A 14,751-nucleotide genomic window follows, 5' to 3' on the forward strand; every position below is an offset into this window, starting at 1 on the left:
GAAGGATGCCAGGTTTCCCACCGCCATATCAGTGAACTTTGAGAAAGGGTCTGGTGCTGTTGCTGAGGCTATCCAGTAAAGTTTACTATTGTTAAACTATTAGCAGGAAAATGGTGTTTTGCTGATAGCTTAGATTTCATTTGTTTTACTAATTAAGTTGTATATTGGAGATTTATATGTGCTTTTTGTTGGTAGCGGTGGATTGTTAGTTTTTTTAAAACAGGTCCTCGTGCGGCTGGTGAGATGGCTCAGTGGGTTAAGAGCACCCGACTGCTCTTCCAAAGGTCCAGAGTTCAAATCCCAGCAACCACATGGTGGCTCGCAACCATCCGTAACGAGATCTGGCGCCCTCTTCTGGAGTGTCTGAAGACAGCTACAGTGTACTTACTTATAATAAATAAATAAATCTTAAAAAAAAAAACCAAAAAAAACAGGTCCTCGTTTTGTAGCGTTGGCTGGCCTGGAACTTGATCTTATATACATAAGGTCCTCCTTATGGAGCCAGGCTGGCCTCTGCCTCCTAAAGTGTGTGCAACTGTTGGACAAGTGATACTCCTACTGTTAACCATTTGTATTTTCCTTTGTTAAAGAGCATTAGTATTTAGGAAGTTGAAGATTGCAAACATTTCCCTTGAATATCTTATTTTACTTTTAATGGCACTTGCCAAACACACTTATAACCTTGTTTCTTGATTAGTCTCTTCATTTGCCTTTTTTGTTTGATAGTTGTATCCATCTGAAGTTTAGTCTGTTCCCCACACACTGAAATGCCATTCGTGGATTTGAATTTATACTCTAGATCTGATTCCATGTGCCTATGTCGGTTTAATCACTATATATTTGGATACTTTTTGCCCTTTCAGTTATAAAAATATAACTGAAAGGGCAAATGAAGTTTCCTTCACAGAATTTTCTGGGTTTGCTTTGTGGTTTTGGTGGGGGTTGGCATGTTTATCTAAATTTGTCTAGTTCTTGAATGTAAGAACTTACGTATTGAGGTCAGGTTGTTTTTTGTTTTGTTTTAAAGATTTGTTTGTTGTTTGTAACTTTAGCTGTTCTAGAACTCAATTTGTAGACCAGGTTGGCCTCAGAGATTTGCCTGTCTGTTTCACCTGTGTGCTAGGATTAAAGGGGGCTGGAGAGATGGCTCAGTGGTTACGAGCACTGACTTCTGGAGGTCCTGAGTTCAAATCCCAGCAACCACATGATGACTCACAACCATCTGCAATGAGATCTGATGCCCTCTTTTGGAGTGTCTGAAGACAGCTACAGTGTACTTACATATAATAAATAAATAAATAAATAAATCTTTAAAATTTTTTTGAATAAATTTTATTTCTTTCAGGGTGGGAAGCAAGGTGCTATCGTGGAGGTCAGAGGACAACTTAGCAGGAGTTGGTTTTCTTCTCCCACCATGTGGGTTTGGGAGATTGAACCATTACCCACTCAGTCTCCATGATGCCAGATCAAGTGCTGTGTGCGTGTGTACGTACACAAAATACATGCACCGGTAAGTGAAGTGCCGAAAGCCAGAGTCATTGGATCCTCCTGGATCTGGAGTTACAAGCAATTGTAAACCATCCAAAATGGGGACTGAAACTTAACTCAGGCTCTTGGCAAGAGTGGCACGTACTCTCACCTGCTGAGCCAATTCTCTAGCCTCCATGACCCCTGGATTTTGACAGTTGCTGATAGGCCTTGATGTAATCTTGTTTGGACTGGAACTTCGTAGCTAGGTGTTCTGTAAACCCCATAAACTAGTCAGGTGGTGATGTCACACACCTTTAATCCCAGCACTTGGGAGGCAGAGGCAGGCGAATCTCTTAAGTTTGGTCTAGGACAGCCAGGGCTACACACAGAAACCCTGGCTCAAAAAAAAAAAAAAAAAAAAAAAAAAGAAAGAAAGAAAGAAAAAAAAAGCCAACTCTTGACTATTTAAAAAAATTTCACTTTCCTCATTTAGTTTCCCTGACTTAGCTGAACTTGGTATTTTATTTTGTTTTGCTGACTTTGAATTGACATTTATGGTCTGCTCTGGTGCTGTTTTATTGTTTCCCAAACTGTACTTGATCCTTGTGGCTATGTGTTCATGTATGTTTGAAGTAAAACTTGTTCCAGGTTCTTTAGACTATGTGGCAAAGTCACCCACCCACCTATCCAGTTCTAATGCAGCCATCTGCTTAGCAAGCTTGTTGGAGTCCTCAAAATGTCTGTTCCAGGTCAGTAGGTGCAGTCCATGGCCTCGGTTTAGGAGCCCGCTTTTGAAACCTGAGGATTTGCTTACGAATACAGTTGACTATGTGTGTAGAGTTGGGCTGGAAATTGGGTCCCTAAGAGTGGACCTCCAGCTAGCTAGGTACCCTGGGATAGGCACAGATCATAGAGCTACCTGGTACAATCTAGATACAGGGCTCATAGGGTTAGCCTGGATTAGCTAAGGTCAGACCAGTGCTAGGATTTACTGGAAACCTAGACCTTGGGTCTGCTTAGGTCTGGAGGTGCAGAGGAATAAAACGTAAGGGACACGCATGGCATTGGATAGGCTTGAAACATCTTTCTTGGTACCCATGGCTAGCCATGTGTTTGAAGCCTTAGGCAGTAGGAGCCTGTTACCTCCTTCCAGCCTAGCAAGGCTGGCAGTGACCATCTGCTGCTTAAGCGGAGCCACCTGTGGTGCTGCTACTCATCCCTCTCCTTTGATGTGCCACTACCTGCCTGAGGCCGAACCAAGCGGTTCTCCTCCAAGATTTTCTGGAGTTAGCACCACTAGAAGGCTGACCTATCTACTTCAAAGGAACTTTGCATGGCTAGGGATGGGCCTCCCCTCTTCTTTATAAAGCGTGTTTGCTGACATTAAAATTGAGCTTTGATCAGAATCTGGTTTGACTTAGCTCCATTATTTCTCCTGTCCGTCTAGTTCCTTTTCTTTCAGCTGAGTCTGCCAGCTCAGCCATACCCGTTCCTCCCGAGCTGTTGGACGGCCCCCAACAGGGGCCAAATGATGCTGGAGATGGGCCTGAATCATATAGGAACAGCCTGATTCTGGGGTTAAGCAATGGAATGAGTCACAGATCAGCTCTGATAGATCAGCACTGAGTATGAGTATTGGCTTTGGGATCCAAAGCCAAGGCCAATGCTCACTTCCCAGTTCTTCCTGTGAGTTTATTTTTCTACACAGACGGGTTAAAGAAGGTGTTATAATAATGTGTTCCTCCTTATTAAGTGTTTTATGTTGGCTATATGCGGGTTCTAAGATCTGTGGTTTCTTATGAAGTGTTTCTGCTTGTGGATTGTTAACCAAGTTGATGCTTCTGTTGAAGGAAGGAGATGAGAGCTGGAAAGGGCTGTTGTTGTCATCTCTGCTTCTCTTTAGCATCCCATTCTTCCTATCTTAAGTTCACAGAGCTTTTTGGATTCGGTGTTGTTTTTGTTTTTATCTAATGCATGGCCTTCCTCACTGAGACTGATCTGAGTAAGTTCTTCCTACATGGGCTCGGTTGCAGCTGTGCCAGCCCACATGAGGGCTTCCCCTTTCAAAGGGCAAAAGGATCCTAGGATATGGTAAGGACATATTCCTCACTGGTTTGGTAACTTTTAACTGAGTTAACAGTATGTTAACAGTTACCAAGAGCCACCCTATTAAATGATGTAATTAACAAATGTTCATTTGAGAGTTCATCCCTGATTGATGCTTTACTAAATTATACTAAAGTATCTGATATTTCTTGGAGAGAGGAGCACAGAGCATCATTTCAACCCAGCCAGTAGTGACTGTGCTGCATAGGATGGTCTATAGCAAAAAGTCTTAACTAGATGGTAAAAGTCAGATCTCACCCAGCCTACCTCACCTTTCCCCAATATGGTCTGGCATGTTCACCACAGCTCAAGTCTGGCAATTCAGCATGTCAATCATAGCTCGGCGGGGGTGGGGTTAACAAGTGTAAAATACCACATTCTGAAGACTTAGTTAAAAAAAACTTTATTACATTTTGATTTAAAATATTTGGGTCTGAAGTACATTAATATCTATTTTTAAAAACTATTTTAATGTAGCTCCCACAGAAGGAGTTTGCCGTGCTAGCTCACTTCCCATCCTTCTTTCCTTCCACTTCCGTGTCTGCAGCACAGCTAAGGCCACTCAGTCCCTCTGTGTGTGGTGGCCTGAGCAATGTGAGCAGACAGTCTTTCTATCAGACCAATCTTACAAGGTCAAGGTGAGCAACACATGGACGTGACCCAGTGTGATGGCCTCCTTCTCTCTTTAGTACTGAATGCTTTGAAAGCACAGAGGACATTTTCTTCCTGCAACTATTTGAGGACAGCAGCACCATGATGCCAGTTTAGTGTTAGCATTTATTTTAAAAATACACAAAATATATTTTTTTTTACATCAAAGTGATAACCTCGCTTACACACTGTTCCACACTTACCTGGTTCAGTTTGCACCTTTATGCAAACATTAGGAGAAGATAGAGTTGATCTAATGTTTTGCTATGGTTTGTGTAAACAGTTGAGACCGCTACAGAAAGCAGGCTGCTATAAAGGTAAAGTGGCCTCAGAAACCCAACAGTAAAATGTTCAATTTGGTTTAATAAAATTGGCAGAAGTCTTAGCAGAGAGAAACTCTAAGACTAATTATTGGCTTCTAGGCATTTTAAATATTAAAAACCTTAAGGTTCTCTTCATCTTGTAAACATAACTTTAACTATGTTGGCATTCATTTAAGAGGAAAATATTAAACCATGATTTTCATAATCCTGCCCATGTCAGTGTACACTCTCTTTATTATGAGAATGAAACCCAATAAGCAAAATACATCAGGAATTTCAAATTGTACTGCAGAGAAGGCCCGCTGGTCTCTGCTGGGAGCGATCTCACTTACGCTGACCCTGCCGGCCACTGGCTGAGTGTGAGCCCTCTGTCCTCTGGGCCAGCAGTGCCACAGGCCACCAGGTGGGCAGATCCTCTTCCTGTGTCTTGAGGCAAGTCGAGACTACCTGTGGCTCTGCCATCCTTCCCTGGGCTTGGACTCGTCGAGTTAGTGGTTTGCTACTATTGTCAGGATTGTACTGTCCCCTTAAGGTACCACATGCCACCACAGCTTACACAACAGTCCTAGAAATTAAGAAAACCGGGTAAGGGCAGATTTTAGCAGGAAAGATAGCTATTGTTATCACAACCTGATTTAAGATGTATTATATAGTTTGCTGTATAAACCGAAAACAAATACTTTTTAAGTTGTCCAAGACAAAGGGACTTAATAAGGCATATTACCTACATGAGGTAAGATGATAGGGAATGTGTCCGTGTCTTTCTGCGCTCCATTTCTACAAATGTACCACAGTTCAAAGGAGCAGTCAAAGTGTTTTCACATTAAGCAAACAGGACTCCTTTTTGTTGTTTTTTGATTTATGTTTTTTGGAGACAGGGTTTCTCTATGTAGCCCTGGCTGTCCTGGAACTCACTCTGTAGACCAGGCTGGCCTCAAACACAGAAATCCACCTGCCTCTGCCTCCTGAGTGCTGGGATTAAAGGTGTGTGCTACCACCGCCATGAAGTATTCCTTTTTTAAATTTTTATTTATTTATTTATTTATTTATTTATTTATTTTTGTTTTTCGAGACAGGGTTTCTCTGTATAGCCCTGGCTGTCCTGGAACTCACTCTGTAGACCAGGCTGGCCTCGAACTCAGAAATCCACCTGCCTCTCTCTGCCTCCCAAGTGCTGGGATTAAAGGCGTGCGCCACCACTGCCTGGCTCCCCCCTTTTTTTTTTTTTAAGATTGTACTGCAGTTAAACAAGTGGGTGCAAAATGCCCAGGACACAGGATTCTAGCTTAAGCCTGTCTTTTACTGGGCGAAGATAATGCACAGCTCCTCACGTCCACCCCAACTCTGTTGCATGCAAAGGCTCCCTCTCCTGCCAGTGTACCAATGCTAGTCATTACCAGTTGATGGCCATCAGACTGGTGGGCACTAGAGATAACCTGTCCTGACTTACTATGCACTATGCACACAGCAGGAATAAAGGTACCAGACACAAATCCCTTCCACACATGAGTGTCCTTAAAACAACAGGTCAAAGTCAAAGCCTGGAAGCTCTGGGCGAGGTCTTGTTCACAATGGACATACCTTTAGCACTTTATCCACCTCCTGTTTGCTTAGCTCTTCTCCACATTCTTGAGTCAGCCGAGACTGGATCAAGTTCCGACGTACTCGATAATTTTTGGAAAATATTTCAAGCAAAACCTGTCGATGCTTTAATTTAATTTAAAAAAAATAAAAAAGATTAGTATGAGAAATAGTATCCCAAATGTAAACTATTCCCAAACAAAAGACCCAAAATGATGGCCCTAGCCCTATCTTGCAGTGTCTAATTAAAAGCCTGTGGCTCAGCACTCCTGGTTAAAGATTAGCAAGATTGACTTATTTGTCACTATTCTAGACTACAGTGAAAGAACTCAGGAGGAGCAGTTTGGACATATAAGAAGAAAGCAAGCAGAAGCAGCCAGTTTATACTGGTTGGGGAAAAGGTGTCTAATTGGTTCAAAGTCTAGACACAAGCATAACAATGAATCCAGGAAACTGGAAAATGCACCAAACTCCACAAAGAAACTAAATAGCAGAGGATGAGACCTTCCCTAAACAGAAAGGAAGACTAAGAACTGACTGTAGGGTGACTCACACCTACACCCCTGCTGGGGAGGGAGGGCATCAGCAGGAGCTCAAGGCCAGTCAACGCTACTTCGAAAAATTCTCATCTCAAAAAATGGGAAAAGACGACATCTAGTAGGTTTAATAGCTCAAATTTCTGTAAGGATACAAAAAGGTAAAGAAATTTCTCAACCTACAGGATTCTCTAAGAGCCCAACTGTCTAGTAAATAAAGAATTCTTAATACATAGAAGTTCTATTAATGTAGAGAATAATATAAACTCTGCAGTTTGCAATTAAGGAGAACATGGCTTAAAGATCTCACAAGAAAATGTCACTGAATTTCAACTTTGAAATGATTAAGATACCCTCTTCCTACAGGGGAAATGATTTGTCCTGTAAAATTTTAGTTTTATGATTACCAGCAGTACTTGAGGGCAGAAAAAAAGAACTTTTGTCCCATCAGAGGCTAACATAAAGTGAGAGAAGCTGAGATTCTAAACCCAGGAAGGGCCAGGCACAAGGAGAGGCAGTGACATCACATTCCACAGGTGTAGGGCTGGTCTGCTGTGTTCACAAGAAGGGAGCCTGTGAACAGGTGAGATGGCCTAGCAATGAAGGTGCCTGAAGACCTGAGCTGGCTCTCTAGCTCACATGGTGAAGGAGAGGGAAGCATCAACTGCAGCATGAGCGCGTTCTGTGTGCTAGCATGAGGCAACTCCGCTCGGCTGCTAGCAGCTGCACAATCCATCGCCTCTGAGGAGCATGAGTGGGTCAGGCAGAACTAGAGTCAGCTTCCGCACAGTTCTTTAGGTTCTGTTTGATTTTAAATGAACTTATTTTTCTCCTTAGTGATCAGAGAAGCTAAATAGGAAAGCCTGAAGCTATCTTTCTTGGTCAAAAACAGGGTCACTTCAGGACTCGTATTCGAAGCTAGGCCCCACACCACTCCTGCTCTCAGCCTTCCTGTCCCCCTGGTAGGTAATAGTGAAACAGGCTTCAGCAGGACTCACTCCTGTCTCAACCTGACTGGCACTTCTGCTAAAAACAAAACACACACTTTAATCTTCGGAATCCAGGCAAGCTCATGATTTAAAGGCATCTGGACCTCAGCTCCCTCCCAGAGCTGTACTATACAAACACTGGAGCCAGGATCACAGGACAAAATAACCAAAATCCAGGTTTGAGACAGCTAATAAAAAAGCCTTTTGATTCCTGCTGTCAGGGACCACAGAGAACTCTCCTCTGCACATGGGTTTCCAAGCCTGCCTGGCATCTCTATCCCATGGAAGCTCTACAGAAGTCTCCTAGCGAGGCCACCATACTCCCGGAAACCAGTCACATTTCCAAAGGTGATTCTGTGTAATTTGGCAGACATCCAAGTTCTAGTTCAAACCACTGCCTGTCTTGGAGTGATTGAAAAATCTGACGTGTCCAACTGTACTCCAGTGCCCAGCTCCTAATGGCCTCAATCTTCCAGGACTCCCACTCTTGAGAAAGAAAGATGGAAGGGAAAAGCCCCTTACCTGGTCACTCATGTCTCCAGACTCCCAGAGGGCAAATACCTTCTGCTCATCAGGGGAAGCAGCAGTCTGTGGGGGAAACTGGCCCAAGCATGAGCTGGTCATTTCTCTGCCTTGTCAACCCCATGCTCTGCCCACTTCAACCCACCTAGCCCACTCACTGGCTCTGAGGAATCTGCAATGCCAGTGCACCAACAGGTGCTTGGGATGGCATCAGTGTGCTGCTGCTGCCTGGAGGCATCTACGTGGCAATGTTCTAAAGTCTCCCCTCCCTAGTATTCCTTAGGGCTTCTGCTCAGCTGTTTCCCACAAGCACAGCATAAGAAGAGTAGCTAAAACAAGATGTTGGCAGACTCCCAAGCCTTTTTTTGCAGCATGCTTCAGGGGCAACCAGAAGAGGATGACAGTCCTTGTGTCTGAAAAGGAGGTCAGGGGAGACGCCAGCACTGTGGCCTGCAGTCTCAATCCTACAGCTGATCCGTGCTCACTAACACATAAAGCCTGACAGAACCTGAGCCACGTCGAGCAAGGGATTGCCCTGCCCATTCGCCAAAAGGATAAGCATGTTCACTCTCTACAGGTCCTTAGCACAGAGGAGTGAAGCATGACTTAAACCTGGGTCTTTATGTCTACTCTCCATGACCTTTTTCTCTTGGACATGCTATGAAAATGGCCCTTCGGTCAAACTGCTCCACACAGGGCTGGGGTGTTCTCTAGATGCCAGCACTTCTGAGAGGAAGGAGCATGGCTAAGCAGGAAAGAGCACCACTTTCACAGAAGGTCCCTCATCCTCTGTCCATGTGGATGGCCTAGGCAATTTCTACTACCAGACTAGTATCCTTTTCTTGCCCAGTACATAGAAAAGCTGGCCTGCAGAATACCGGCCCCACCTGGGGTAGCCAGGAACCCAATCCCAGCATCTTATAAAAGTAAACCTCAGCAAGAAAATTTCAGCAATAGAGGTCACAGCGCCTCTTGTTTTGTTCCTTACGTACAGAAGCAAGGGCCTTGGCCTAAGCATCATCCTTGTGCTTGTGACCTTGCTGCTGCACATGGCATACTCCCTATATAAGCCAGCATAGCCACCTCCCCACAGTCCCTACCTGATTTGCTTCCTGGGCTGGCTAGAGCCTAGGAATGAGCCACACAGCTTCCCTCAGACTGTACCCAAACACTCCTTTCCACCAACAGCAACAGTCTCTAGCCCACTGTGGAGCCCACTCCACATGACTGAAGTAGAGGAGGCTCATCCACCACCCCCAAGCCTACTGCAGAGGCTAGAACTTATATGGTCAAATAGCCTGAAAGCCATGGCTTCCCTATGTGGGGAAGTGCTCATCTCATCTCTGCGAAAGCAGATTAGATAGAGCCTCCAGACTGAGGTTCAAATTCTAGCTGTACCACTCATATCCTAGAGACTAACTAAATACCAACCAGGTAAAGGACTTATATTTACTGAGGCGTTGATAGTGCCTAGGGCCCTATCAAGCTTACTTTCCTGTGGTAGAAAACCAACACACCCATTTCAGATGAGGACAGGGAGCCCTGAGACTCACATAGCCATCTAATGAACACAACATGTACCCTATCCACATGTAGGCTCACAGCTACTGTCCCTAAGGCAGACAGATGGAGCCAAGACACACAGATTTCTCCCCATGCTTGATTCCTAAGAAGGCGAAGGCCGCCCAGCTGTCCTCCTGAAGGGCTCTGACTGACCCTGTCCTGACAGACGCAGGTTTTACTTACAGGCACCAGTATCTGCTTGCAGCCAGCGGCCAGCACCGTATCCTGTAGCATTCGGTCTGAGACGCCACTGAAGAGTATATGGCCCGGGGGCAGGCCTGCCAGGTGCAGGTTGAAGAGGCGCTTGAGTTCGCTCAGCGTGAGCACAAACTGTCTCTGAAAGGTGGCTTCCACAAAAGCCTTCAGTTCACGGGCAACTGGGTTGCTGGCACAGCCTGGAACAGGGTGTCCATTTAGGCTGTCCCCACCCACTGCCCGCCCAGCAGGCAGCCCATTGGCCAACTTGGTGCTGAGGCAAGTGCTGGGTGCAGTGTCCATGGGCTCCTCTTCCTCAGCCTCCAGCTCAGCCCCATCCACTTCCTCCTCACTCAGGGGTTCCTCCTTGATCTGCACGCTGGGCAGGACTGTGGCTGCCCGCATCTGCTCCTTCCGTCGCTGCAGTTCACGCTCCAAGAAGGCATGGTTCTGCTGGGCCTTGGTTTTGGCTGTTTGGACCCGCTGTTCCCCAGAGACCAGACCAACAGGCGCTGTGTAGATAGACACTATGGTTCAGAACGGTACAGGTCCCAGGCAGACAAAGCATGGAGACAGAGAGCAAGGGACACCAGAAGGCAGCTCCTGAAGCAAGGAACCATGTGCTGTCTTCCGCTCTTCCTTGCTCAGGAGGAACTCTGCTATCTAACACTGAGGGGAGAAATCAAGTGGGCACAGAATTCCAGAGCCCTGCTGGAATTCCAGCAGCTCCTATAACACCACCTGCTGATCCAACAGGTCTCAGAATCCACTCTGCCCTCAAGGACACAGTGCCCTCCTGGGGTGGGAGTAGGGACCACTGAGGCTGTCCTGTTGGACAAGCAATAGGTTAACTTGATGGTGGGGTGGAGATAGAAGGAAGGTCAGCACAGAAAGGATGAACTTTGAAAATAGCATGGCCCTTTTCTGGGCCTGATCCCAAAAAGGGCCCCTTCTGGGCCAGGGACCAAGCTGGAAGCCTACCCAGCCTTGAAGCCACACACACCTGATTGTCCATCCGGCTTCTTTGGCATCGTTTCTTTTACGAGATTATAGACTTTTTCTAATCTGAAAAAAAGAACAAACCCTTTAAACTCTAACCTATACGTTGTATCGCCTCATCACAGAACAAGCCCCCAAGCCCAGGGCATTGGGTCACCAAAACCCTCTGCACACAGGGTTCTGCCAGGCCTTCTCCCATGCAAGCCCTCTGTGCACGCAAGCCCCTAGCCAGAGCCCAGGGGCAGTGTAAAGAGAATGACAATCCTGTTTTTCTCGCTAGACTAAGTGCCCTTCTTTCTCCTCTCTAGCCCTCAGAATAAAGCAGACAAGCCAAGGGTATGGCTGCATCAGCCTGTGGTGCGAAGACGTGGGGATATTTAATGATCATCTTTGTGGAAAGCAGTGCACACAGCCCCACCCCAAGTGTCCCTCACTGCCTAGAGGCAGCCCAAGTGTGCTGCTCCTGGGAGGCAGGGCCAGGGCCACCTACTACACCCCTCATGCTGCCCCACAAGCCCTTACTTGGCCTGGATGCCCGACCACAGCATGTGCTGCCGCTGGACCACATCTGGATGCTTCTTGATAAACTCCAGGTCGTAAGGCAGTAAGAACTCCCAGCCTTTGTTGATTCTCACTACAGCCATGTGCTCCAGAAAGTCCTTCACATCCTCAGCGCAGAGCTGCGGGGAGGAGGAGTGTGAGGCACCGCCAGCCCCAAGCTCCCTCCTATAGCGAGCCCTGAGGTCATGAAGAACACCACTTACTTTGGTCACTGCTGCCACCTCCTTTCTTACCACCCATCGGCTCTGTGTGAACTTCCACATCTGAGGAAGAAAGGCATCATGTTCTAGGAGGCAGCAACAGGCCTGTAAGAGGCCTAGGCAAAGGTACAGACAAAGCTCAGAGCCTGGGCAGCAGCCCAAAGTGGGACTTCTGCCCCACTCTTCTTAGTATGTGCCTTGGGTAGCCTCTACACCTGAGCCACCTTCAGCCTTTGCAGATGTCACAGATGTGTTCTCTCCTCCAAGAAGGCTGGGCTGCCTCATTCAATCCAAAACAAAGTATTCAGTGGACGAGGCCTTGGCCATCTGGTTCATTCTTGCATCCCCAGGGCCTCCTGAGAGCATCGTGAGAATTCAGCACCAAGGTGCTGCCCTATGCATGAAGACATTCCACTGTGGCAGCAACTGGTAGTTGGCATGGCTTCCCAGAGGCTCCAGCTCCCACAGCTCTTGCTGCCTCATTAGCTGTCATGTCCCTGACCTACCTCACAGGAATACTCTCGAGAGGGGAAGTATTCTCAGTATTCACTGAGAGTCAAGAGGAAAGGATGGCTAGCTGTTATCTATAGTAACACTTCGTATACACTTGTGGGCTCCAACCCAACGGTATGCGACCACTAGAGAAGCAGCCAAAGCCAAGGGCACTTGGCATGAGTGAATGAGGCCGGGTGGGAGCTGCACTCCTATGCCCCAGGTCAGACTACGGAGGCCCCTCAACACAGACTTCCCCAAAAGCTAAGAATACCTAGTCAGAAGAGCAAACACAGCTGTCCTCTAACAATCTAAGGATTGCTTCCCTTTAGGACAAGCCTGTGCAGGGCACAAGGGCCCACATGAACAGCTCTAAGCAGCCACATTTCAGCAAATTCAATGTGTAAATGCCAAGGGTTAGAGGGTATTGCAGATTCCAGAGACTTGAGCTTAAAGACCCTGGGAGGGACTTCAGTTCTGGATATAAAACAGGGCAGGGTGAGAGAAAGGAAGGATGAATTAACTCAGAAGTCATAAACCCCAGAAAAGTAGCAAGGAATAAGTGCAAGACTATAGTGAAAGGAAACTATTGGTGCCATCCAAAGCAGGAGCTGGGCAGGGCTCTGGACCCAATGCTATCAGACTGTCAATCATTCATGACACCTGAAAACCCAACTTAAGTCTGCAGCCAAGGTGAGCTTTGTAATACACCACTCAACCACATGAACCCCACACACAGGTTGAGCCAGCAGGGTCTTTATCAACCCAGAATGCCCAGAGGACAAAAGAGCACCAGCTGGAGTCCCACAGTGAGCTCCCTGCTGGAGCTCACTGCCTGCTTTGGATTCTCTCCCTCCACCCTGGACCCTGTGGCCAGAGCCTAGATACTCACAACAAAGTCTCGGCCCCTGCAGAGCACCTCAGCAGGCATGCCGCTGTGAGGGCTGGAAGAATCCTTGGGATACAGGATGTCACTGGCAAACAAGTAGACGTAGCTGGTCAGTCCCTGTCTATGGTCCCACCACCCCCACATCCTACTTTAGAAGCCCAGGGCTTACAGCCTGAGCCAATCCAGGTCACATCCTTTCATAGGCAACAGGCCTGCGTCTGTAGGCCCAGGAAGTCATGGGAACAAACACATCAACTCCGCAACCCCTTCCCAACAAACACATCACAGACTGGCCTAACCCCAGGGAGGAGTTAGGGGCTCACAGTCACACACACACAAGCTTGGAACCTCAAGGAGCCCAGGGCTCTTGAGAAGACTGACCTCACAAGTCACATGTTTGTGGCTTTAAGAGAAACTAGTGCTGAAGTCAGTTAAAAGGCCTTTCCTGCCTGCCTAAATGGATATGTGTTAGCTGTCAAAGGCCGGACCTGACTCCCCTAGAACATGAAAGAATAAAGACTGTGCCCGGGGCCCAGAGGTTCTCAGCGTAGAGGCCTGGAGGCACACGGACAGACAGTCCCTACTATGTGACTCTCACACTTCCTCCAGCCACAGCCCTAGGGTCAGCTTATTACGGCTTCTCTGCTGGAGGTCTTCCCTTCATACCTGCCAGTCCTGAGCAACTCATACTCCAAGGTTAAACTCCATGGGTATAGACCTGGCAAAGTGTTCTTGGCTGTCACATGGAGAAAGAACCCATTGTCAACTAAACCTAGTCAGACACGTGTTGTGGGCCCCTATGCTTTAAGGACAGCGAGAACACTCAATGGTGGCACACACAGCACAGAACATGTAAGTAAGACATATTTGAATCAAGCTGAGTTTAGACACAAAGATAGATCTGGCTGGAAAGATTATGACTCACACCCAGTAGCCTCAACGCCCAAGAAAAGGCTTACAGAAATCCTTGCAATATGTAGGACACCCAAGCTGATAAGCCATACTTCAATAGCTAGGCCTCCCAAGACAAAAACAGCACAGGCAGAAGCCAGGCTGAGTCTCAGAGCTCAAACACGGCTCTGTAGGTGCCTTGGGAGATATACACAAGTCCTGGGCCTCTTTTGGTTAGTGTCTTCAGGAGAGTGTGATGCAACAGCCCTTCCTGACTTTACAGTGTAAATACAAATAATACTCACCCTCACATTTAACAAGCAATGTGCCATGACAAACTTCTTCCATAAAGAAAACTGGATAATCCAACAGCAAGATATATTTACCAGTAAATGGCACCACCATGTAAGAGGAATACACTTTACCATCAGGATGGCAATCAAATGAAGGGCTTAATGAAATGAAATGTTTTGAATTTTAGAGCTATTTTATATTGTTCATACTACACTGTTCAAAGCCTGGAGTTAATGTATTAACTATAACACCATTTCATTATAATTAAAGTATGCATTTACTGGGGTTGGTTTAGTGTGTTCCAGGCATTATACGATGATCTAAGAACATAAGGAAGTAACAGCACAGACTATCTCTACTCCCTCAGAACTGATGATCTGATGGAAAAACCAGAGAAAGAAGGCTACTGAAACTAAGCCACAAAATCATGACCTGAACCCCCACAGGCAACATTAAAAAGCAAACTAAATGTAGACACTTCTTTTTTCT

General features: G+C 46.5%; 1 protein-coding gene across 2 annotated transcripts in view; it reads right to left on the reverse strand.

Annotated features, from left to right (window-relative positions):
* Positions 1-3,962: 3,962 nt before the first annotated feature.
* Polr3e (RNA polymerase III subunit E) overlaps positions 3,963-14,751 on the reverse strand; it is a 28,998-nt gene continuing 18,209 nt past the window's right edge. For both annotated transcript variants that reach the window (XM_021165936.3, XM_021165937.3), the window contains exons 14-21: positions 13,081-13,162; positions 11,700-11,759; positions 11,458-11,615; positions 10,940-11,001; positions 9,925-10,448; positions 8,179-8,256; positions 6,132-6,257; positions 3,963-5,115 (exon numbers count right to left, since the gene is read on the reverse strand). In XM_021165936.3, the coding sequence (XP_021021595.1) occupies positions 5,059-5,115; positions 6,132-6,257; positions 8,179-8,256; positions 9,925-10,448; positions 10,940-11,001; positions 11,458-11,615; positions 11,700-11,759; positions 13,081-13,162 (1,147 nt within the window). In that variant the 3' untranslated portion in view covers positions 3,963-5,058. The remainder of the gene's footprint in view (positions 5,116-6,131; positions 6,258-8,178; positions 8,257-9,924; positions 10,449-10,939; positions 11,002-11,457; positions 11,616-11,699; positions 11,760-13,080; positions 13,163-14,751) is intronic.

Source organism: Mus caroli, unplaced genomic scaffold (assembly GCF_978045245.1).
Source record: "Mus caroli unplaced genomic scaffold, Mus_caroli_1 scaffold_8, whole genome shotgun sequence".
NCBI classification, from domain to species: Eukaryota; Metazoa; Chordata; class Mammalia; order Rodentia; family Muridae; genus Mus; species Mus caroli.